This window comes from Centruroides sculpturatus, unplaced genomic scaffold, assembly GCF_000671375.1.
Source record: "Centruroides sculpturatus isolate CEXI.00-Female unplaced genomic scaffold, Cexi_2.0 scaffold655, whole genome shotgun sequence".
In the NCBI taxonomy this organism is placed as follows: domain Eukaryota; kingdom Metazoa; phylum Arthropoda; class Arachnida; order Scorpiones; family Buthidae; genus Centruroides; species Centruroides sculpturatus.
Genome location: NW_019385008.1, coordinates 334,547 through 361,817, shown reverse-complemented (window position 1 = coordinate 361,817; position 27,271 = coordinate 334,547). Strand labels below are relative to the sequence as shown.

The 27,271-nt window shown below is 33.1% G+C and overlaps 1 protein-coding gene across 1 annotated transcript; it reads right to left on the bottom strand.

Moving 5' to 3' along the window:
- Positions 1–5,484: 5,484 nt before the first annotated feature.
- On the bottom strand, positions 5,485–26,959 carry LOC111633330. Its single transcript, XM_023377878.1, has 4 exons — positions 25,828–26,959; positions 25,286–25,738; positions 24,402–24,478; positions 5,485–8,228 (listed from the first exon to the last, which is right to left on the bottom strand). The coding sequence occupies exons 1-4, from the start codon at positions 26,957–26,959 to the stop codon at positions 5,748–5,750; spliced, it is 4,143 nt and encodes a 1,380-aa protein (XP_023233646.1). The 3' UTR covers positions 5,485–5,747.
- Between the last annotated feature and the right edge of the window lie 312 nt (positions 26,960–27,271).

Sequence of the window (27,271 nt, the reverse complement as noted above, 5' to 3'; positions counted from 1 at the left end):
CTCGACGTTTACTTTTCTAAGTACTGTATTGAAAATTGCGTGTAATTTATTAAAGCTTCTTTTATTATTTTGTATTGATACGTGCTTTGGTGCTCGCTTAGTGCTTTCAGTAATACAGTAGATTCTTATTTTAAAGTTAAACAAAAATTTTGGACAGAGAAGAAGTTTGAATGTTTTCAAGAAATAATTATAAATTTTAAGTTTTGTTATTTAAATGATAATTCGAGTAGCTTCAACACTTAAAACGTCTTGAATAATAATATTAATGTCTAAAAACCTTCGAAAAGCATTAATTATGCTGCGCAATAAAATACAGATAACAGTGATTGACGTTTCTGTAAGAGGTATGAAGTCACATGTACGAGTAAAACATGTGACTTCATGATTCGAATGTAAAAGAAGATTGAAATCAGTGTTTCCCAACCTTTTTGTGCTATGCCCCACCTAAGCAATTCTGAAATTATTATGCCCCCTAACATATACAGCGGCTGTACGGTTAACTTAAACTCTGGACGATTCCATTTTCGAATTGGTCCCTTAGCAATCCAATTGCAGGAATGTGGGACATAGGCCCAACGTTGGGAAACACTGATTTAAACTTTTCACGCGCCAAGACGAGATGGGTATTCCTAAAACACTACTTGCAAGAACAAGAATGAAACTATAAACTTGAATGTTATGATGATGGAATAACCGTGAAAGGCTACGGAGGATTAACGATGACGATTTTAGACTCTGATACCATAAACATCATCTTTTCTAAAAAGCATTGTACACGACTACAAAAATGCACAGTCTGCAACTCTAAATTACGAAATAAAAAATATACATATATTTAAAACTCGAATGTGGCAAATAATTGCACTTTTTCAGCATACCCGGCACTAAAGAAGGATTTCTAAAATGCTGCGATTCGTCACATATAACGCACAATAACGGTATTGTCTGGTTGTCTGAAAAATTGCGTAATCCGAACATGGAAATTGAAAATTTGTCACAGCCATTACAAAATGCCTGAGAAATACGTTATGCAGAGCTGTTAAGCCGTTGGAGAACGCATAAAAAATAACTGAATCGACAATGGAGAGAAACACGGCGGGTAGCACTTAACCCGTTGCGTGTGTGCAACATTCCCTTTCATATAAATGGTAAATTATGTATAATCTCTTATATGTGACTCATATCATGTGATGCAGTTGATCTTACAATAATATCTAAAAGACAAAAACAATCATAAATCGACATAATATTAGAAACTTCCAAAAGTTAATAGAAGACAAGCAGAGTTTTCATATTTCACAAACGTTTTCGAAGAATAACACGAATCGTTGCCCATTATACTTATTTGGTCCTATTTTCTCTACTGAAAAAGTATATGGAATAGATTTGGTCGATTCGTGTCAATGCATAGTGGGGAGAGAACAAGAGAAAAAGGAAACGTTCTTCGACAAATTATTTCAAAGTTTATGCGAATTTCGTTGTAGTTTAGAGGCTGTCCATAAATTACGTAAGGTATTTTGGGGTGGGTAGGGGTCAAGGATTTCTTACTCGGGGGTAGGGGGTAATAGATCCCGTCTTACGTAATATTCTTAGTTTTATTTTTTCATCTCGTTGAGTGGTGGCGTTTTGAATTTGGCTTTAATTTGGTGGTTTCTATTAAGAACGCTCGTTTTCTCGTGTGACATGAGAAAGTAATAACGCTAGCAGATTCACGTTCTACACATTTTTCGTCATGAAAGAAAGGCCGTGTGGTGGTTTTTTTTCTCTTGTTTTTTATTAGAAAAACTGCACCATTTCTATGGGTGTATAACACTAGGAATACATAAACCAAAATACACGATACAAAGTAAACATAAAATTAGTATTCATCTTTTAGTGAAAACTAAAGTGTAAAACTAGGAATTATAAATTATAAATAGCCTTTACTTCCATATTTTTTTAGCATAATTGTACAAACCATCAAACAGTGGTTTCTGAACAAGCTCATCGAGTGGACGTGGCCGCCTGAAACCAAGCTTAAAGATTTCTAATGTCAGAAAAAGTTTATCTTCATCGTAAATTGGACAATGATAGATCGTATGGTCGACGGTGTCTAGGTTTTCTGTAGAGCAAAAGCAAGAAACAGTTTCTGCCCTTTATACATCGCCAGGTAGCTTCTAAAATTACCATGCCCAGTAAGTAGTTGAGCAGTAGCAAACGTTGAATCTCTAAGTGTGATGAGAACTTACATTCAACACTAGGAAAATAGTCTTGTCATTCTACCAGTTTTACTACTAAACTATTTTTATCGATTCCACTTTTGCATAGCGTTGTCATGAATATAATTTTTAAGGCTGCTACGTGAGAGAGGAATGCGAGCGTAATCCAAATCAGTATCCTTTGCAGCTTACAGCCACAAAGTCGGCGTTTTCATTTCCTAGTTTTCCAGGAACAAATATAAAAGTTATCTTATTTACAAGATTTTTAATACGGTGCTGGATATATGTGATTTTATTGCTATTGCAATTGGGATCTAATAGAGCTTTTAGGACGGACTGAAAATCACTGTAAATGTTGATAGACAGAGTTTTGTTTGGTAGTGAAGCGGCCCACTGAACAGCTTGGTAGTCAGCATCTGCTTCAACTTGATAAATGGAGGTATGTGGAAAAATATCTGTACCTTCTAACATATTTTTGGCAAAATATGTCAGTTTGGAGGAAGATACAGATACTTAAGCCGACAAGAAGGAGCATTTGGACCCATTTGTGTAGATTTTAATGTTTGCATGGTTATCCATGGAGGAAGCAGATGACACCAAATAACCTTGTTTACAGGATGCTGATCAGAGATAGTAGAGTAATTGCAATGTGGTAGCATTTGAACAGCCATAGATAAGAATAGAGACCGTTGTTGAGCCTTGACGTCTGTGGTTCTGATGTAGTCGTTTAGAACCTTTTCTACAATACATACTGACAGAGGAAAAAGCTCCGCTAGTTCAAAGAGGCATTAGTAAAAACAGTTCTGCAGCACTTTGAACTTCTGATGACAAACTGGCTTTGAAGAGAGAGTAGTTTATTTGCTACTGAATTTTTACTAGTTATATGACCACAGCCAGAGGCCGCGTAAAATAGCATTGGTTGTATTGCCCCATTATTTAGAGTTTTATAAGCTTTACTGTATAGTCTCCAGGTGTACCTAGCACATTTTAGCAGCGTGTAGTTTATTTTCTTGGCCTTAGCCAAGATATAATCAATATGGCAACGAAATACAGTTTCTCTCTATTCTCTCTTGTTTTATTTTGTATCACGTTTCTGTTTACACGTGCACTAGCTAGTCCATCTGGCAAAGTTTTTTCGTCTTTTGCGAAAATTAAAAATATTAGAGAGGTTGAGGCAGACGTTTTAAACGTGTAAACGTGTAGGTCGGACGTTCGGCACCGCTTTCCCGTAAGCCTAAAAGTTTGACAATGGTGTTTGGATAGTCGGTAGAATCACGCTCGACATTCCAAACACTATCGTCAAACTTCTAGGCTTACGGGAAAGCGGCACCGAACGTCCGACCTACACGTTTACACGTTTAAAACGTCTGCCTCGACCTCTCTAATATAAAAATAAATGTTATGACGTTGATTAATGAAAATAATAATAAGATTGTTAATAATTAAAAAATAAAGTTCTTAAAATAAATTGTTCATTCATTAAATTTTTATATTTTTAAATTTATTCACATAAAGTCTTTTATAAATAATAGTACATATTAATTAACTAATTTATAATTATATATTTTGTATCTAAGGTTTTTTGAGTTTCATAAAATAATTTTTTTGTTAAAGTCTTTCTATAAAATCATGTCAAAATATTACATAAGATGGGGAAGGGGAAGGGGGATTAAAGAAAATATTACGGTTTCTTACACAGGGGTTGGTGGGGTCTAGAATGGCCGAAATCGCCCTTACGTAATTTATGACGGACCCTTACTTTGGAGAGAATACTGTTTATTAGAGGCTACGCTTCTTCAAAATTATATAAAACAGTTGAAAATTTCACTAATGATAAGCCAAAAGCTTTAAATATATATATATAATTTGAATTAAAAAGGTAGACAGTATATTTCTCAATACAAAAATATATATTTATGCTTGTTTTAATTTACTTAATTAAAATATATGCTTTCCGCCCCAAATAAGCAATGGGTTGCCCCTGTACTTTATACTTTTTCTTTGACAATAGATCATGTTGGTCATCTATCTAATTCTTTACATTTTCTTAAAGTACTAACTTTACTCTTTAATTTTGTTCCCATTCTCATAGAAAAGAGAAACTGACATATCGTTAATCTATAAATAGAATAAACACAGAATTGACATTACTTTACCGTATTGTAAAATTAAACATTTACAATAAATATAAAGAGAAATGTAATTATTATAGTTTGTGTGTTATTAATTTATCAATAAAAATTAGTGTATAAAATTAGTCACAAATTTCTCTTTCATGATATCTATTTTGCATTTGAAATAAGTTTAACTGGGGTAGAATCAGACAAAATGCTCTATTTTGGACTTTATTCTTTTATTTACCATCAAAACCGAAAAATGTCATTTACAGTAAAAAGCACAATTTGGTTCTGTCTTTGAGTAGGAACATTTTTGTTTAGATTAGTATGCAACTTTTAACCAAGAACATTTTGTAAACGTTCCAACTGTCTGGTGGCACCCCAGGGTTGAGGTACCATCAGTCAGTGGGATCTCCAAGGGCAGTCTGATGTGTTTGACGATCGGTCAAAAGACTGGCCCTCCGAGAATTTAGTTATTTATTTTTATTCCGGAATGATTATGGGCGATGTGGCATGGAGAACTTTTGCCAGCCCCGTACAACAATATAATAAATAGAAATTATTTTAGTAAAAGAAACGAATTTTACAATTTTGGACCCGGATAACCTTGAAATGTCGAGAAGTGCCAAAAAATTTGCTGGATTTTCTGTATTTACGGTGGGTGTATGGTGTTGGTGTGTATACGTGGATGCGTTTGAATGTTTACCGAGAACACGGGTACTATCAAACGTTTTTTCGGCATAAAAAGACATATATCTAACTAACATTAAACGATTTAAGTCTAATCTTTCTCTTTATACACGCGAAATATTGGAGATGGAACTAAAAATAATTTTGTTAATGTCGATAGACGTTATTTATTTATTAAAAGGTGTTTTTTTAACTATCATAATTTGTGTTAGGAGTTCTGGCTTCTGGTTTTAACACTTCTATACTCCCGGGCTCCATATAAGCTCTCGACAGCGCTGCCAATACTTGACACTAAATTTCTTTTTATGGATCTAATGAAAACACTATTGTTATAATTTAAATTTTGTCTGATGTAGAATCATGCTACACACTCGCAATAAAATATAAAACACACTTTTTAAAATAATGGAATATTATCATACACTTCAGAGAATAATATTTAAAATAACTACTTTTAATATATCTACACATTTCCCAAAAGTCACTTAACTGAGATATATCATTTACAGTTGTAACTTCTATAAAATCACTGAACACTACTCATGTGTTTGCATCCCACCAACGAGTTTGTCACGTAAATTTTTCCATGTTTTCTTTAGGCGTTTCACAAATAGGGGCCAGTTTCTTACGAAAGTTTACTCGTGGGCCACTTCAGCCGTATGTTGTGTTGCCTACAATCGTATTCATTTTCTCTTGGATATTGAATAAATATGTACTTTTATAAGTTGCGAACCTACAACATTTATTTTAATAAAGAAGAATTTATATATTCGTTTGACATTGTGACGTACGAAAATGAAAACACAGGCTTATCTAACTCAGTTCCTGATTTCTTTAAAATATTCATTTTGTTTCCGTAACGGATATAAACAATTATTGCAGTTATCAATAACAATACTAAAAGTACAAAAATTACAATGATTACGACAATCTTCCATGCAAGAAAGGTGCCTTTCACACTTACACATATATCAGAAGAGGCAATTTGAGTAAATAAAAATGTATCAGAAGCTATCAGACAAGAAACATTCTCGAAATCTATTACTTTTTCTCTATTCCTAACGAGCCATTCCTTAGTAAACAGCGAGTCACAGCCGCAAGTCCAGTTGTTGCCTGCCAGAAAAATCTTAAAATCATTGGCATCATCGATGTGTTTCATCAATAATGGAGGCAAGTGAGATAAGCTATTTCCAGCCAAACCTAGTAAAATAATATTTGGAGGAAAATTATTGAAATATTTTAAAATATTATGATTCAAATACACGTGAGTGACATTCTTCCATGTTAGTGATTCGAAGCCATAGATGGTGCTAATGTTATTAAAGCTCAAATCCACTATTGTAGAACCTTCAATAAGGACTTCTGGCATGGCGTTTAAGTGTTTTCCAGAACAGTTTATTACTATTCCTTCGTAGTCCAAGTAACATTCGCAGTCAACGGGGCATTTTTCTTTAATAGGACACGTGTACCACAAGGGAAAAAGTGTTCTGTTCTCTCCAAAACATGTTAAATTTTTAATATCTGGAAACATCTTCAACGATATCTCGTTGTACATCAGAAAGTGTACAAACTGGCGAAGTTCGCAATCACACGTGATATTGTTATCTCGTATATCATATAGAGGGGTGTTTAGCCCGTATTTATGTGTATCCAGATGAATAGTCCTTATATTATTCTGCGATAAGTTAATCTTCATAGTGTTTCGAGTAAAAACTGGCAATGTCACTGATTGCAATTCGTTTTGTGATAAATCTACGAAATCAAAACTGTTCTTTGACCAGTTCAGGTGTGGCCAAAATCGAAGTCCTGTGTTTTTGAGTATTAACTGGTTTACATTTGTAATGATACCAAGACAATGTTCAGAAGTAACAGCACTGAAGTTGTTAAAAGACAAGTCCAGTGCCTTTAAATTGATAAAGGGATGAAAAACGTTACCAGGCATACAAGTGATGAAGTTATGTGATAAATCCAAACGTTGAAGCGATGATAATTTGTAAAAAATATCACTAGAAATATTCCTCAAACTATTTCTCGATAGCTCTAGCACTTCCAATTGAGGAAGATCGTGGAAGAAATTTGCAGGAATCCTTGTTATTCTATTTCCTCCAACATAAAATGATTTAAGATTTTTGTTATTTTTAAATAAATTTGAAGGTAGATCTTGAAGTTTATTCTTCTGTAAAATAACTGATGTTAAATTTCTTGCATCAGAAAATAAATCTTCTTCGAGGGAAGTTAATGAACAGTTTAGAGCGTTGAAGAATCTTAACTCGTGTAGTCCCTTAAAAATTCCAGAAGGAATTCGTGTTATATTGTTATGGCATATGCAAAAGTAATTCATTTTTGGACAGAAAGCAAATAAACTTTCAGGTAATCGAGTTAATTTATTCTTATCAACGTAAAGACCTTTCAGATTTGGAATGTAACGTAAGAGAAGTTTAGGTAAGTAGACAACTTGGTTACCTGTCAGATCCAAATATTGCAAATTCGAAAGATTTTGAAATTGTGAAGGCAGAAGTTGAGAAATTAAATTATAACTTAAATCAAGACTTTTCAGGTTATAAAGGCCTTGAAATAGATTTCCAGGTAAACGTTCCAAGACACCGTTCTTCATACTTAACACAGCAAGATTTGTTAAGTGTTGAAAAGGTGTTTGCAAGATACTTGTGAAGTTATGATCCACGATTTCTAGAGATACTAAAGAAGGAAGATTTTCGAATGTAATATTTAATAAATCAGTTCTTAGACCAGTAAGTTTTATCACTTTCACTGAAGGAATATTCCTAAATTTTGCACTATCGAAATTTTTTACGTTGGTGGTGTAGATAATGAATACGTCATAGACTTCAACACCCGAAACGAATCTACCTACGTCAAAATCTGACAAATAGCAATCCTTAATATCCACATACCTCACATTTTTAGCCTCCAGACAGTGCACTAATGTAGGGTCGATCGGTTCGTTTGCACAGCTTAACGAAAAAAATTTGTTAATGATATGAGCGGTGGACATTGCCTTTGTTCTATAACATCTTGCTTCTGTATCCGTGTGGTTTTTGGGTAAATTACACGAATATTTATTCCATTTTTTTAAAATTTCTTCACAAGTGTATGCTACTGCGAACAATAATCCTAAAATAGGTAGAAATTTCATCCTGCACATATCACAGCTTGTGTGAACGGGAGTGTTAAAAACGAAAGTATAATCAACATCATTTCCTTCCTTATGAAAAAAGAGGATAAAGATGTTGCATCACAATTAATGACTCATTAATTAGAATATAATTTTTTTCTTTCTGGGTAGAATAGTAAACAGTGTAATTTCGTTAAATTTAAGTAATTAATTATTTATAATTTGCTGATATGTTATGTAAATTTACGTTTAATAATTTAAATGTTCATGTCGAGTAAGGCAGAATTTAAAAGAAGGGTTTAGAAAATTTGAATTCGCATCCAGTTCGTGTTATATTGTTATGGAATTCGTGTTATATTGTTAGAAAATTTGAATTCGCACCCATGCTTTATTTCGTATTGAAATATAATATATGTATTTATAATGTACTCAGAACAATGTAGAATAGGATCGAGCAGGATAATTTCGTCCGAATATAGAACATAGTACGGAATTAATATAAAGTGTTTTATATAAAAATATGACAATAAAGTGATTGAAAATGTATTATATTGATCCAAGTCTTTTTTTGATATGTTTTTATTGTTTCTTCCAAAGAGCAAAACACAATATTTCGATTTGTTGCCTGCATTTAACCTCTTTTAACTATTTGATATACAGTATTCGAAGTAGTTTCGTTAATTGTCTAAGTATTTCTGTGAAAATAATTCTATATGTAGTTATAAATTAGAGACGGAAATAATATTAAATCTTAGAATTTAACCAAGTGCAAATTTCCACTTATATCATCGTTTATCGCAATCGTCTTCCTTTAGCATTTAAATTGTGCAATACAGCTATTAAAACTTTACAGCATAAGCAATAGAATTCAAACTTTTACAATTCATTGTATACAAAATAATACAACTTAACTTGATTATAAATTGTGAGGTAAGCGGAGAGCATAGGGGCTGTTCCCTAAATGCCACTTAATCGGCACAGATTGTTAAAACCCGACCTCTCTGTCATCGAATGGCAATAGGAGGGCAAATGTCGAGTGGGGAGTGCGTGATCAAGTCGAGAGGTGTCCGTGTTTCGGAGTGACAGGAGATAGGTTTAACATAACAAAATAAAAGTTTATTAACTATAACTAACCTTATGATATACAGATTGCTTTGCGGTTAAATTCTATTGACTATTACAAAAGGACAGCGACTAATTTATAAGTTCTGTCGCCTGCCTAATTTCTATTTTGAGAAAAAGTTTACAAAGTTTCTAGCTTAACATACATAATATCTCTCAGTCGTAATGGAGAGTTGTAGGCGACGATCGTCGGTTGCATCCCGGAAGAGCAGGAGCCGCTGAAATGTCTTCCAACCTGTGTCTTCTCCTTTGGCTGGATCAAGTCCGTTGAATGGAGGTCAGGAAGACGAATTGGGCACTATCACTAATTATAACTTCCACTTCGATCGCCTCCACCTTCTGGTAGCTCTCGCTTTTATCCTATTGTCGTGGGAAAGAGATCAAATGTTGACGATGACGAAACATTTTTGACAGCTAAGTGTCAACTTTCCCATCTGATTGTGACAGAAGCAGTAAGAACTAATCGACGTTAATAAGTAACATTTTTATTTTAATATTACATGCAATAATTAAAAAATAAATTAAAACTTAATTAATATAAATTACATTTTCAATGCTTTGTTCCGTCATAATACTCATCACTACATTCGCAACGTTTTCGATAAAATTCCGCATCCTCAAGAGGAAATTTCGCCGATATTTCTAATAAAAAATGTTTTTTATTCGCTAATGATTAAGCAGTTTTAATTCGATTAATTTAAATTAATATTTAATTATGTCAATTTAATAAATTTTAATTTAACCTGCCATTATTCTATAACAATTTTTAATTGATTCGTTCTTGTAAGATAAATTTTAATTTGCAGATATTATTATTTTTTACCTTTTATACATTATTTACAAAGTGAAATGATTTATTTCATTTTCATTTAGCTAAAATTTTTACTTAATTTTTATCGCTATACTGTTTTTAACTCGTTTGATAACGATTTCCTCTTCCTGCAACTGTTTATCAATTAAAAATATTGTTTTATTTTATATTAATTCTTTTATAATTTATAAATTTAAAGTTAATATATAATTTCTTTTTTAAATACAGATTGATTAGAGGAGTTAACGCAACAATTGGGCAATTCTAAATCGGATTTGACTTCTGAGAGCGCTTACTATGAGAAGCCAGCTCGTATTTAGACTCTAAACAGGTGAAAAGCTCTGAACACCCCTATACTGTGAGGCACAAACCCACCACCAATTGCCAGTGTTTATTCAAATTGTGGCTTAGTAGTAAACCACAGAAACCACTAAGCCACAATTTGAATAAACACTGGCAATTGGTGGTGGGTTTGTGTCTGACGTATTGTACATTAATTAATTGATTAATTCAATTATCTTCATGAAAAAATATTTTACTAAAAAGAATACTTTCAAGAAATAATTCTTGTAATGTTTGTCGAAAATTTCTGAAATTTTGCAAGGAGGTTTGAGTTTTAAGTACATTGATACTGTTGAATTTTGGTGGTTAATAAAGGTCGATGCAGTGAGGATATAGAGGGGTGTCGTGTGTACTATCTCGAGTAGGGTCAGACATAATGGAGATTTTACTTGTTATTAGCGTTTAGAATTTTTTATAAAACCCATCCTTACCTTCAAAAATTGAGCTATTTGCCATTTTATAATAAATAAAACTATAAAAAAATTATTTAATAAAATATCATAATAAATATCGGCACCGAAATGTTTTTATAAAAGTGAAGCAACACGTTGCTGTATTTTTTTAGAGAATCATTCAGTCCCAAGAGTCAGGATAAAACGCGTGGCTCGTTGGATGCGGAAGAGGAGGATCACCTACCGGTAGTTGATCCTCCTCTTCCGCTTCTTTCGCATCCATCGAGTCACGCGCATATTTTAAGAGTTTAATTTTATTGCTTATTATTGTTATATATGTTGTATATCCGCTTCTATATAAACCACTTGAAATGTGACCTAAAAATTGTTTATCACGGTTCCACTTCTTTATGTTGCTATATAATCTATACCTAAACTATAACTTGTTATATAATATTATAAAACAAATCTGTACTAGTGAATATAGATTGATAAACAATGACTTTTATGGAAGAAGTGACAGTACTTTGTTTTTTGCTTATGCAGTATTTTCTGCTAGTATGGAAAACAACCATAACAACGCAAAGTGTTGAAATGCTGAATATGCGAGAATTTTGAATTTATGTCGATAATTTTGATAGATTTATGATATTTTCTTTGCTATTTTCGAAAATATCGCGTCGAAAACAAATACAGGAAATTATACATAATAGATTCTACTGATTCTAAACAAGTATGCAAGATTTATGCTATAAGTAATAGATATGTATATAACCATGGTGCGGTTTACTTTATATTACTTTTAAAAAATCAATTTTCAAAAAATATTTCCTCAAAATTGATGAAAAACTTTATGGGTTAATTGTACATAAATAACCCCTGTTTTTTTTGCCTGGACCGCATTTAATCAGAGACAAAGCTTTTATTCGTATTCTTTATATATTTTCTATGCATTTCGGATGCAATATTTTCTTGTAATTTGCACCCCTTTTCAGGTTTTTTGCATTTCTGTTTTAAGTTTTAGATCGACATCTGCCCAGTGTTATATAACATCAACACTGGGCAGATGTCGATCTAAAACCTTTGTATTTCACAGTTTTTGTTTCACAATAAAGTCGTGCCAGTCATATATTAACTGCTTTCAGGGGGAAATCTTCGAATTGAAATAACGTAATTTTCGGTTTGCTTTTTGAAGGTCTTTTATGGTAAATCGAAACCTCTGCCCTCACGCTTTCAAATTCTCGTCTCGGTTTTCATATATCTAACTATATTCTCGAGAAGTAGGAAAGACAAACGGACGGACTGACGACCGAGGGCATTCATCCAGTTTGCATATAGGAAATCCTGCTAGAACTTACCCAATTGGCAGATCACCCATGTGTTCCGTTTCCTTACTCCGCAATCCACTACACAAATCTTAATGCTGACATTTTAATGTTTTGTGAATAAAGTTACATTTCATTTTTGTATGTATGGAAGCTTTTGAGACACGCTGTAGTTATTTACAGTAAATTAGTGTAGGTTTTTTAAATCTTATTTTCTACAGGTTTGCTGCTGTAATGGCTAAAAAAAAATCCACACGAGTTTTTACTTATCTTTGACAAATACGAATAGATTAAAACGGGTCTACTAGATAATTCATACAAAATTAATTGTAAAGTCGCTCAATCTTAAATTCGTAGAAAACTTAGCATTTGTAAACAGTGAACAAATTACTACTTAGAAAGCTTCTATTAATTAAATTTTTATATGAAAACAAAATACTTTCGGTAATTAATTTTAAAAAATTTAGATTTCTACCTGTATTAAAAATTAAAAATTTTTCACACTAGTACGTTAGAATTCAGTACAATTATAAACGGTGTACAAACGAACTGCAAAAAAATACATACATTCTAAAAGTTTTCTCCGTGTATTGGATTACGTATATATATCTCTACGTGCAATTTATACTTTTAAAGTCGTAACAGATCTTCTGCGGACAAGTATGGATAAAATTACCGAACACTGGTAGTTAGTTGGTCGTTGGTTGACACCACCAACGAGCTGGACCCTGGGGTTTTCCACGTTTTCTTTACGTTTTTAACACCTAAATACAGGCCAGATTCTTAAGAAATTTCTTCTCGGAGATCGGTCACGTGTCGCACTGCCGTAAACAATTAAATCACACCGTAACACATTAGTTTTTTCGGTATTCTCCGTATACAGTGCGGCTCGATCAAACACTCACAGTATTAATTTATTTTAATTAATTATACCAAATTTACTTTAAAAATAGAATCTTATAAAACCCGAGAACGTTATGCAGCTAGATTTTTGAAATTTAAATCTCTCTTAAAAAAAAAAAAATATTTTGATATAATATTCAAAGGGAAATCTAAAATGGCAAATAATATTTAAATTTCTTTTGTTACTCGAGAAATTGCAAACGATTAGGAAAAATAACCGTTTAAAACATATTTTCGCATTAAAAATTCATAGAACCAGTAAAAATAGAGAAAATCGTGCCTACCAGTTGCCTAGCGGATAGAACCACTAAACACTAATCATGGGCTCGCGCCTCTCCGACAAGCTTGCCACGTGGAGTTTTTTGGGTTCACTTTATTTTTGTTTCACTTATATAGGAGCCAGTTTACCTTAAAATTCCTCCCGGGAGGCATCCCCTTTGTAGATTTATAGGTAAGCGGCCCACGTGTCGCGTACCTGTGAACAAATAAATCTAACACAAAAAAATCAAAGTTTTACTCAAGTTTTTTATTGAAAAAGTTATTAATTAATATCTTTACAGATTCAATTAATTAAAAAACTTATTTTTTCCTGTATGCAAGCGTTTCTATACCATGCAGCTAAGTAACAATCCAATCATATTTTTCATTTCATACGGTTTATTGTACAAATGTTAATGTCTTCATTATTTACCAAAGAAATGCATCGTATTGAAATGTGTCAAGTCCGTAAATAGTTAAATTAATTCATGAAAAATTATTTGCATGTTATTAAGATTTATTTTTTTTCATATTTATTGCGTTTTCTTTATAGTTTTGGATAAGAAGGACATACTATTATTTACCACCATAAACACGAAATTCCCTAGAGATATTACAATTGCGGCAACAGTTTTTACAGTACCTCTTTTAGTAACTGAAAGAAAAACAGTTAATTAAGAAACAGAAAAAAGAATGCAAATGTTAACAATTATGTAATATCAATTTATATCTATTAAATTCTTAAATATTTATTAACAAATATTTTTCATTTAATTCGATTGAGCATCTATATTTTCACTGAAATCTCAAAATTACAGTCAAGTGACTTATTATACTATCCAGATGTCGGTATGTAATCAATTGTAACCTCCAGTCTGTAAGCTTTTCGTATCTGATTTGGATTTTCATCTATCTAATTACGTTCTTCAGATTTAACGAAGAACAGACATTAAATATTAAAAGTGTGTAGGTTTGCAAGTTGAAAATTGTAGCCTAATAAGCTACTCTTTAAAGAAGTACACTGATATTCCTTTCGTACGTAACTATTACTTTCCTGCTTTTTAAATGTGAAGAGCTTTCTATATTGAAAGATTTAACTATTTGTTAATTATGTACAAGATTTTTAATACAGGGTATTCAACAAGCACGCTAGAATTTCGCATTTACGGTACTTCATAACTTATACCATCCTAACATTTCTTGAATGGAAGGGCACCTGTGCAGTTGCAATGCGAGTCAATCAGTCGCACAACTGTGCACACACCCAAACCGTAATATAATTTTTGCCAGATTTGATCGGGCATTTACTGTTATCATGGCTTCCACATCATATATAATCTTTCCCGGAAAACTTAGACGAATAGGACCAATGGTATTCTTAATCTGCGTCTTTCACGTACCCACAAAAAAGTAGTCGCATACATAGAGTTACCGATAAAAAAATATTTCAGGCATGCTACCGGAAGAAAAAGATCTGTGCAACTGCTGCAAGCTCAATCGCCAATCATTACATTATATCTGATGAAACTTGAACAGCTATGATGAATCTGTTTGTACATTACTATTCATTATCGAAAAATGACGGGGTTAAACATCTAAGAAACCTAATTATTTTTTTAAGAATATTTTTTGTAACACCGAATGAAATGTATATATGCTGGCATTTTTCCACGAATGTCCCAATTTTGTTATCTGCAGTTTCGTGATTTTTATGAATGGTCAAGTATTAAGCATCACCATAAATACCAGTGAAAATGCATAAACCATGCTTCATGCTATTTTCCATTAACATGTTATGTAATTTACATTTTTTAAATGCATCGAATGTTTCAGCCAAAATTTGTCATACCTTATCAGACCCGGCCTGGCATCTGTGATATTAATTAAGCGGCAATTTTCAAAATGAAGGCTTCTACATTTTAATTGTCGTATGCCTTTTCTTCGATATTTTCAGAACGTGGTTAGATAGACGAAAATCGAGACTAATTATGACAAGATTAGGGATTTGAGTCCCTGGTAACTGTATAAGGACGTTTGGTTTCGAAGAAAATCACATGATTACAATTCAGAATATCCTCGAGAACAGAGTTAGATAGACAAATAGCATAACTGGGTTATCGTGAGAAAGATGATGTACACGAGCGAGACACCATTAAAACCAAAACTAGATGTGGAAATGTACGAAGTGGAGATCATGATTAACTATATATAAACTTCTGGTCCGGACGTCACGTGATTTTTTAAAGTAAGAGGTATGAAAAGTTACAATTAAGCATCCTGACGATGTCATAATAAATAATTGCTTATTGTGGTTACACTTAAATGCGCATCACCAACCGAACATTTAAAGATTTAAATGGTAAAAGATTATCTGCCATTTAAAGAAATATGAGGCACTGTATATAAAACAAAATCAAGACAAGAGCATAATGTTTGACCAACAGTTCTCAAATATTTACGAATGTATAAATTTTTATTAATGTTATAAAGAATTACCTCTGTGTTCATCAGTAATATCTGTTGAAATCATTTCATGAGGCATGCAGAAGAACTGAGGTAAAAGGAGTATTAGGCTGAAAGTAAAAATTAAATATGTATTAACACCCATAAAACAATTATATCAGAAATTCACTCATATATTCTAAGATTACTTCATTGAATGGGAAGAATTTATATCTAAGCGTTTAATGAAGTTCTTCTGTAATAAAAACACAAAGTAATTCTCAATAATGAAATATCATATATACGAGATTAGAAAATGACAACTAAAGATGAAGAGCAAACATTGGAATACATAAAAGTGGAAGCAGATATTAATGTAGTCATTTTAATGATACATTATACCACCTATATCACGGGTTTTCAAACTTATTTTGACCACCGCCCACACTGAGATTAAAAAAACATGTAGTGCCCCCATATTTTTAAACTTACCTTTTTACATTACCATCTGTTGCGTATCTTAAAAACAGTTATTGCAATTATAACGTTTAAACATGCATTATGATATGGATAGGATAGATAGGGTGTGACCCATATCCTATTTCTGAGATTAAAGAATGTTTTGATGAGAAGAAATAAAACTCATATTTAATCACTGAGCCTTCTACTGCCCCCTGAAAGCCTCCACTGCCCACAAGAAGACGTTATCGCTCACTTTGAGAAAGGATGACCTAAATCGATACATGCTTTATATTAGTATATTGATGAATTTGTATATAACGTTGAATTTGTGCCACGGGTTTTATGTCAATTTTCGATAATGTTTTAGACCAGTATAGGAACTGTTAAAAAAGTCTCTCATACAATGGAGTAACTTATCAACAGTTGTACGTTAACAGTTGTACTCCTTGTTTCTGGTTTATATTTTTCATCATTAAGGTAAACACTGATAAGTAGGGTACTCCTGAAAATAACGGTAAATGTTAATTTTTCTGTATGTATAAATGTATTATATTGTGACTGTCTATTACTGTTTTCATTGTTTGTGTGCTATCATATTCTGCCCTTGTTTATTGTAATATTACGTCATTTTGTGCTTGTTCATGTAAGTTGCTGTTTACTGTTCGTCTTTCTCATCAGTCGTTCTTTAACATATTTGTTAGAAAGACAATTACTTAATAAAATACAGTAGATCCCCCTATAAAACCGTTTCCTATAGTTATGATTCCTATAAAAATTGTGGCAGTACAGTAGATCCCCCTATAAAACCGTTTCCTATAGTTATGATTCCTATAAAAATTGTGGCAGTATCCGTAAACAACGGTAAAAATAACTCCTATAATACGTAAAACGTCATCGGGCAGCCGAACTACTTTCCCGCCGTCCGTAGCGCCACGCTACGGACGTTTAGGCGGATAAATTGAGTTTAGTATCGTCTGTTCATATAATTATATATAAATTAGGTACTGTACATATAATTATATATTAATTATATATAAATTAGGTACTGTATATATAATTATATATTAACTTAATTTATTGTAACTTTATTATAATTAAATATATATTTTTCGCCGTCTAGCGTCACGCTACGGCGAGTTAGGCGACCTATCGTCTGTCCAGTACTGTAATTTTATACATTTCTTGTGAAAGAAACATTTCTTATTTAACGGCCATAAAAATTATTTATATTAAGGATGTCTCCAAAGGTCAACGAAGTTTTCGCAGAAAAATAATATCAGAAATCGCGGCCGCGGTTTGATGCGCTGTTCCGCGACGAAACCAAGCTTTAGCAACGGGCGTAGTCGAACGGTACACACTCGGTAAGCAATCCTACAATTTTTTGTTTATAACGTAGTTTATACGGATTATTTTCAAAAAAATATACGTATTTTGGAAATGTTGAGTCGAATTAGTCTAGAATCGATTAATTTTATGAAAGAAAACCTTTCAAACAGCCGTAGTCCGTAAACTATGATTCCTACAAAATTGATTCATAAAGAACGGAACGTATCTACCGTCTTATAGGGGGATCTACTGTATAGCTGGTAAATGTTGTAAAAAAGAGAAACAGGAGGCTATCAACGAGATACTAGTTGAGGCAACGAAATGAGCATTTCAAGTGTGTATGAAAAGTGTCACAGGAGCGAGATGAATGTACTAAAATCAAAAGAGGTAAACATAAAGAGAAGAATCTGAAGGAATCTGTTAAACGAAAGAGATATATCTACGATCCTGTTTGCAGCCATTTTCTTGGGCAACATAATATGTTTGTATATGCAATGCTCAGTGAGTTATAATCACATTCAACATACGATTTTGCATATTTTATGGAGCTTTTAGAGGCTTCAGAAAAACATGAACATAAACTCGTTGATATAACTGTTGTAATTTAGTTGCCTGCTTCAAGTACTATTGAAGGTCCTAGTACTTGTAGGCGTGTATAAAAATATACATTTTATAATACGTGAATTACATAAAAAGTTTTCGCATGTTCACATTTCTCTAGAATTACAAATAATCACAAATCGTCACTTAAAATGTATGGCATTTTGCCCATAAAAAATACGGTTATAATAGTTGTTGAAGTATTGATCCAGTAAATAATTTAAATGTTCAAACGTAAAATAACAGTAGTATTAAAAGTTTTATATCTACTTATACGAATTTTAACCAATTCAAAATGAAATCTTTGGTAATTTACAAAATAAAGTTATAGGTTTTATAACACATACCAGCAGATAATGGTGGAGACAAATACGGACTTGATATTCATCGTTGGACCGATATACTCTGTAGAATGCTGTCGGATCAAACTAATTTCTTCTTTATATACTTTTTCAGAATTGTTTTGATGTCATATTTACGAAAATAATAAAAAGAAAGTACCCTAAATCTATCAAAATTACCGACGTAATTCGCAAAATCAGCATATTCAACATTTCAACACTTTACTTTTATTATTAAGGCTTGTGTACACATAAGCAGAAAAATATTGCTTAATTAAGGAAAAAACAAAAATATTATTTTTTCATTAATAATTAATGGAGTTTGGTTATTAATTAAGTTATCAAATGAACTAATTAGTTACATCGTAAAAAATCTTAAACAAATTATTGTTTTCTGATATCAAAATTTATATTTTTATCTCTATTTTTCTGGTAATTATTGTGGAATTAATTAATAAAGGCCTCATTCTGTTGCACTCTTAGTGGCAACAGAGCAAGAAGATTTTAAAAGCAAATTGATGTAATTTTTGAGGTTTAAATGGCAAAATTTTTTATATAAAAAATTATTTTTACTGTTTCGTTATTTTACGAATTTCGATTGCTTAAAGTAACATTATTTTTTTTGTTTTTTATTAGAAATTTGTGGTGTTGAAATCATTTTAAATATTAAAAATAAAGAAATTGAATTGCTAAAGATGCATGAAGTTTGGAATAATGTTAATTACTTTATAGATTTACGATATTTTCTTTTTCATTTTAACAAACGTCACCAGGAAAATTATATGAAATAGCAATAAATTACATGGGATAACATGATAAAAACTGTATCAATCTAACATGCAGATTTCGGTTAAATTCTAGTGGAAAATTATGCAGAAATCAATTATATATAAAATTTGGAAAATTTAATTAATCTTACGAGTTATATTCTTTCTCTTAAGGAAAATTGCTATATAAAAGTGTTTAATAAATATACTGTCTGGGATGAAAGGTTGTGTATAATCAGTGTAACATTGCATCTTCTAAAGTTACAAAGATATTATGGATGAAACCTAAAAGTCATTACATTAGTACAAGTATAGATACAAAACATACTTTTAATGATTTTTATTATTCATATTTTGTCTAATTAGGTTAATGAAAGTTACTTGAATTTTGTTTATTAAATACTAGAAATATTTTAATCCAATAATTACAACGTTATGAATTGCTTAGTAAACCAATCAGTGTCTTCTAATATCGAGGTTTATTCCTATTCTTAAGTTCATGGTTGAAGCATTAACAAATTTTTCACATTATCGCCATAGTGGCAACGGATCACAGAAATTCTAAAAACCTAAATTATCTAACTAATTTGGAAGTTGAAACAGCCAAATATTTTTACATTGTAAATTATTGTAACTCTCATTATTTTTCAGATTTTGATTGCTTACAGTTAGTATACAGAAACTGGCATTTCTTTTTTCTATTTAAGCAAATATTGAAACCAGACTCAATAATAACAGAAAAGTCTATTTGCTGTAGTGCTTGAATTTCATAATTATGTTATTTATTTATTATCTGATAGATTTGTGATGTTTTCTTTTTATATTTAAAAATATTACATGGAAAACAACTATTTATATATATATAGAACTGCAATTAATCGGATCCGATAACACGATTATGACGATATCGATCTAATATGAACATTCTTGCCATATTCTTCTGGTAAGTTAAACCGTCATCTAGTAAATAGTAAATTTACAAAATTTAATTAATGTTTTCAAATTTCTTTCACATTATAAACATAAACTAAAGCTCATTCTAATGTTATATATTAGAATTATGCCCTCTTATAAATATACGTGTTAATTAAAATGTTGTCTTCAATTACTACAACATTGCAACTTCTAAACAGCAAAAAATTAGAAAAGCAATTTCGAAAATGAAAATATAATTTTCAATAAAAAATACAACAAATTAATTTTGTCGTAAAAGTTATTTTAATTTTGTTTATGAAATATCAGTGATAATTTTATACAATCGCTATAAAGTTATGAATTGATATTGTAGGTTGTTTCGAAAGTGTTCTCGACAACACTAGACTCGCTACACCTGCAATAAGTTCATAAAATTTGAAACCCATGTCACACGATATTTGTTTAAATGAGCCTACATGGTCTACAATTGTACACAGTACTGGAAACGGAGTGCAAGAATATGATCAATCATTCACGAAAATATACTTGTGCGTATGTGAAGAATCGAAAAGATCCGGATCTTTGGCAAAGTCGTTATTGACTATGTGAAAAATGACATTAAACGTTTTATATACCCGTACTTAGTTGTTTTTAGACGCAATTCCTAGAAAGAAAAGCTGCAATAAAGACGGCTGACATAAATTCATTCTTTAATACCTTGCATTCATTCGTGTTTGTAGTAACTGTTTTCCATATGCATCACTCTTTTTATCTGTAAGCGTTTCTTTCCATGCACTGCCGTTTTTCCACGTACACTTTGTGCTTCCTCCTTATTTATTCTTTTCATATGGCCAAATCGGAATAAAACACATGTGTTTACCTTCTGTATAACATTTTCTTACACGTGACGTTATATCAGAACATTTTTATTCGTCTTCCTTGTCAGTGTACGCTCATTTATGAAATACTGTATTTCATTTTTACTGATACTGTAGTGTATGACATTGTGTCATACCCGTGTCCGACTTCCATAGATAAGCACTTAAACTTCTGTATACTCTTATACTGGAATACAGTCGACCCCTCTATAACACTTTTGATAATTCCGTTTTATATGAATTCCATGTTGTACGAGTCACTTAGATTTTACAAATACGTGTGCCGGCTGTGAACGGCTCACGTGGCTCACGTATTTGTATATATATTTTCCAGATTCATTCACTTTTTGATAAGTTCAATATTCACATCATGTGCACACGTTTGCTCTATCTCGTGGTTAAGACAATCTCATTTGTTGTACAAAGATTCAATGCAATTTAAATTAAGAAGTGACAACAGAACTCGATGAATTAAAATCTTATTTGGCCCCATCTGTTTTGATACTTCATTTAACATTCACATTTTGTACTATTAATTATAATAAAAAAAACCAAAAGAGTTAAACTGAAGATAGAGTATATTTTTTAAAAAATATTGTAATTATCAATAACAATTAAAATAGCATCAACGCCCTTTACATACAAGTTACCAAGACAATTTTTGTTTTTTAACCTTTACCCCATCTTCAAATATCAAATAAAGTATACGCATAATATACACAAGCATATACACTTATAATTTTATGGAATTTACTTTCAGTTCTTTGTACTTTTTTGGATTTGGTAGAATTCAAGACCTATATCAAGAGATGGTAGCTATCCCTGCAAACCATATTTGATGACACCACTTTTAAACACAACAACAAATGCAAAATATAATGCTACTCATATTAAAACTCGAAACACAGTAAAAGACTATTTGGAATATGGAAGAGTACATTTCCTTTTCTAAGGTTTGGTCTTCGAACTAAACTAGAAACATCACTTATTATTATTGTTGGTATTGGTGTTCTCCACAATATAGCTGTACTATGGAGGGATGATTCACTTGTTTTAGATATGGTTATGTAGCCTGAAGAATGTAATGGAGATGATGCTCGGGATTGGACTGTTCAAGGCAGAACAGCTGTTAAGAATACAATAATACAAGCTTTCAATGAATGGGAAATATGTAATTATTAATTTCTTATTGAAATTTGTTGTAATTACAGACTTTGATACTTTGATATGAATAATTCATAAATAAAACATCATAAAATTATGGGTTGTGTATGATAAGTTAATTAAACTTAATGCAAATAGTATTTAATAATAAACAATAAAAGTTTCTTGAAAAATGTTAGTTTTTCAGATTATGCTTCTAGACTTTTGTAAATCAGTAGATAGAAACATACAGGTATACCTCGACTTACGTCATTTCGAGTTATGTCGTTCCCGATTACTGTATACGTCGTTTGTCAAAAAAGTATATGGAAAAATAAAAATCAAGTTTAAGTCATTTTATTCGACTTTACGTCTGTCCGCCACAGATATTGAAGTCGTAATATCACTAGAAATGCGTTTAAAGCCTATAAAATCATATTAAAATATATACATTTACAAGTATGTACTGTATTTACAGTACCTGCATTCGTAAATTTAGATTAATTTTTTTTCTGTACTATATTAAAAACTAAAATTTATTTGTTTGTAAGCTTAAAATAGATCCTTACTAACCATATATTATTAAAAATGCATTAATAAATAAAATACGGAACCGGGAATGGTAATTTACGGTTTAGCCTAGTGACAAGTAGATTCCGAAACAAGTAAATTCGACTTACGTCGCTTCTCCTGGTACCAATTACCGACGTAAGGCGAGGTATACCTGTATTTCTAGATTTAAATGTACAGAGCTTTAAAGCAAAAATGAATAAAAATTGTTATATATGTATGTACTGTATAACTATTTTTTTTTTGTTTCTTTTCCTTTGAAATGTTATTTTTATTCATTAAATTAACTTATTAATTAATATGTTATCATGCTAAATCAAAAAATTCCATACAATGCTCAGTTTAAATTTCTGAAAGAATTCTGAATTACTTTCATTAAATTTGAATGCGTAATTTGAATAAATTATTCAATAAAAATTATAAATAATTTTCAACAAAATAACTCTAAAAATTAAATTTATTAATAAGATGTTCTAGACATTCTTTTACTTTAGAATACAAATAACAAACAGTACAATTCATAATATAACGTTTTTTAAATGTTTTTTTTTTTTATTTTTCTTGCAGTAATTCTATTTTTAATTGTTATTCTCTTATTTGTAGAGTTTTTTCTTCTTGCAGGAGTTCAATTCTTCCTTCATAAAATTCATTTTAACTCTATGCTCTTCTTTGAAAAAATGCGTTCGAGCTTTGTTAACTGTTTAACACTTATGTAACCTGTTGGGTTCTTTGCTGCTGTTACGTTCTCAAGGGAGAATGCACTTTAGAACGTAGTATTTGTATGTAGCAAAGAAACGGTTATATCGGTCGGATAGAGCACCGGACACGTCCTACTCATCTGGCTGACCCGAGCAAAAAGACAACAACAACGAATGTCGCACTCACACGTAAAATGTCACTTAATGGGTTCCAGATCGAACCCCTGTCGTTAGGTGTTCACATGTGGTAAACACCTGGTCCAACACGTGGTAAACACCTGACCCAACATAACCTCTGTCAGGTCGATAGGTCACGCGAGTTGTCTTGTGTGGGGTCAATAGGGCTGGATGGAGTGAGAGACAGCGCACCTGAAGTGACTCACGCACAGACTAGATTAAACGTAACAAACGTTTAATCGGAAACGATAGGCATTACATGACATACAGTTTGTCGATAGTGAGTATAATAGATGGGTTTAAATTAGCATTCCGCGGTTCTCAAAAGTGAGAGTTCACAGTGGTTCGCGAGTTGATAAATAGATGGAGTAGAGGATGTCCACAATGGTTGAATTGGATGTCGTTAAAGTAGTGATCGTCTCTTTTTTTTATCGTCGAGAAAGCTTATCCAAGAAGTTGTCTTTATGGCACAATGTTCTGCAATATCCAAGATGAGTACGTGATATCCTGATGGGCACTGACAAAGTTAATTTTTGGAGAATTTTCGCGATGATAGTACTACTAGAAGAACGGACGACGACTGCCTCAATTTTTCAGTTCCTTGTTATCTTCAACTGATGAATTTATGACAATAGGTCGGAAGGTTATGACAAAGCGTCACTTTTGCTGCTGAGAACTCACCAATGATCAGCTCCCAGGTGTGAAAGTTGACAGTTATCCGACAAAATCGTATTGTTAGGAACTTATGTTATGATTTAAGTAAACAGATACGTAGCGAGTCCCACACTTACATTTAATATATTCATATGTTCACTATTTGATTCTTTCCATTGTTGTTGCAGTAATGCAGGAAATTCAACCACATTGTCTGAAAATAAATAATAATGTTTATTATTTTTTAAATAAATTTTCATTTATTATTATTGACTGCTTTATTACTGTTTAGTTTTGATTGAGTGTAATTCGATATAAACAAATTTACCTTCATCAGAGGCATTAAAATCAGCATCACTGTCAACGAGATTTGAGGGAGTGTAAATTGCTCAGGGATTAAAGAGAAAATTTTTTCTGTAACTGGTGGCATAAAATATTCAATATTGGCACATACTCATCCGTGCTCGCACGCAACATTTTGATAAACGTTACTATATACGTAATCTTTTATAATAAGACTTCCGTGAGTTACGTAACCGTTACTACGTCCATGAAGATCACTCGATCGAACACCGTAGCTGTCGCCATTTTAAAATGACGTTAAAAAAACTAAATTGCGCATGTGACGCACCAGCCATTCACACAGCGAGAAATTCTAATTTCAAATGTCCAGCCAATGATAGAGTGACGCGTGAGTCACGCGTTGAACATCGACCAATGAGGTAGAATTCGGCTGGCCCAGTCGAACGGGTTTAAAGCTTTCCATACGTATTTCCCTTCGTTTTCATTTAATTCCGTATTCCAAATTAACAAAAAAAAAAAAAAAAAAACGCGAATTCTAGATTTTTCCCGTTCACGGGTTTGTTCTGCAGCATATAAGGTGCAGTGGTAAAAATTTCATTGTAAAATCGAGTGTGAAAAACGTTTCGCTTGTAAGAAGAGCTGGCAAATANCTCGATGTCGCGGTCTATATTCGGCCAATAGACGTAGTTGCGGGCTAGGGATTTCATACGCCGGATACCGGGGTGTCCACGATGTAGGAGTTTGAGTACCCTACGTTGGAGTAGTGTGGGGATGATGATGCGTTCGTTATAGACGAGACATCCCTTTTCGACGCTGAGTCCGTCGCGTCGACGATAGAACTGTTGGATTTGAGTCCAATCGGGGGACTCCCGAAGCTTGTCGACGTTCGGCCACTTGGAAGTAATGTACTGCCTGATCGTTTGAAGGAGTTGATCCTTTTTTGTTTGCTCGCACAGTTTGTCGAAAGTTACAGGTAGTTGAGACGACAAGGCTGTAAGGTCCAAGTCGGCTTGGATGGTTGCTACGACCGTTTCTTCATCCCGTAATGGTTGGGCGGAGATGTGGTCATTCTTTGGCTTCTTACAGGTGTTAACCTCATAAACCTTAGCAGCAAAGAAATGAAAGTGGTGCATAGCGTCGATTCCGAGGAGGTTGAGAGCTCCTTTCTTGGCTACATAGAACGGTTCTTTTTTGCAGATGTCATTGTGACAGAAGGTGGTGCGTCCCTTCCCTAGGAATGGTGGCAAGAGAGTAACTTACTTCCGTCGTAAGATCTAGCTCGTTCCGTACAAGGCTGGAGTGTGGGTCGTCCGATGGCATCGTATGTCGTTTCGTCGATAATGTTAATTTCAGATCCACTATCGAGATAGAAGTCGACTGGGTGTCCATTAACCTCAATCTTTGTTTTTAGCAGTCGGCAGGCGTTTACAAAATTTTGGATAATTCCTACCCTGGCGGAGCACACTTGCTTTTTCTTCTGTGGTCGTCGACATAATTTCTCTAAATGTCCTACGCGATTGCACTTTTGGCATTTGTGTCTTACGTATGGACAGTCTTTGTACCAATGCCACTCACCACATCGCTTGCACGTACTCGGTGGACGATTTGCCTTCTTGGTCTTTTCTTCTTTAGGCGGGGTCTTGGCGCGGACGTTATTAACCAGACGTTCTGTTTCTTCGTATAACTTATTTTCGGAACGCATCGCTATGAACTCTTCGCAGTCGTTCATCACGTCGTCGAATGTAACGTTTTCTCCATCCGAGTTAAGCTTCTGGAGAATTCGGGCGCGTAATGACTCATGGGCTTTCGACTTAAGTCCAGTGAGAACGACGAGACAAAAGAACTGTTCTTCTGTCTGAGCACGAAAGTTATATCGTCGTCGAGCCGCTCTCACTCGGTTCGTGAAATGGCGGAAGTCTTCACCATCGTCAATTGCAATGCGCAGACAGTCATAGCGGTCCGCGAAGATCGAACGTTTCTTGCTAAAAAGTTGGCGAAGTCGCGAAGTGGTTTCCTCGTAGTCGAAGTCCGTAATACTCTTCGGCATACAGTACTTATTGTACTCGCTGAAGGCGGGCGCAGAAAGTTTAGTCATAAGGAACTTGACTTTCTCTTGGTCGGCCATCTTGGGTGCCGCGCAGTCCAAAGCAAACTCAAAGCGACTTACCCACTCGTCGAATTTTGAGCCGTCTTCTTCATCAGGTTGGAATTCCGGTAACTGAGGGAGTGTTCCTGAGGAAGACGTTGACGATGAAGGTGATGAGGAAGGCGTGTGTGTAGACAAACGAATGTCTTTGATAAGTTCGTATAAAGCCTCCTCTCGGCGTCGTGCGGCCTCCTGTTGCTCTGCGAGTAATGATTTTACGAGTGATTTCACTGATTCCGGGTCCATCGCCGTATTTTTAATCCTTTATCCTCGTCGCCACTGTTGGGTTCTTTGCTGCTGTTGCGTTTTCAAGGGAGAATGCACTTTAGAACGTAGTATTTGTATGTAGCAAAGAAACGGTTATATCGGTCGGATAGAGCACCGGACACGTCCTACTCATCTGGCTGACCCGAGCAAAAAGACAACAACAACGAATGTCGCACTCACACGTAAAATGTCACTTAATGGGTTCCAGATCGAACCCCGGTCGTTAGGTGTTCACATGTGGTAAACACCTGGTCCAACACGTGGTAAACACCTGACCCAACATAACCTCTG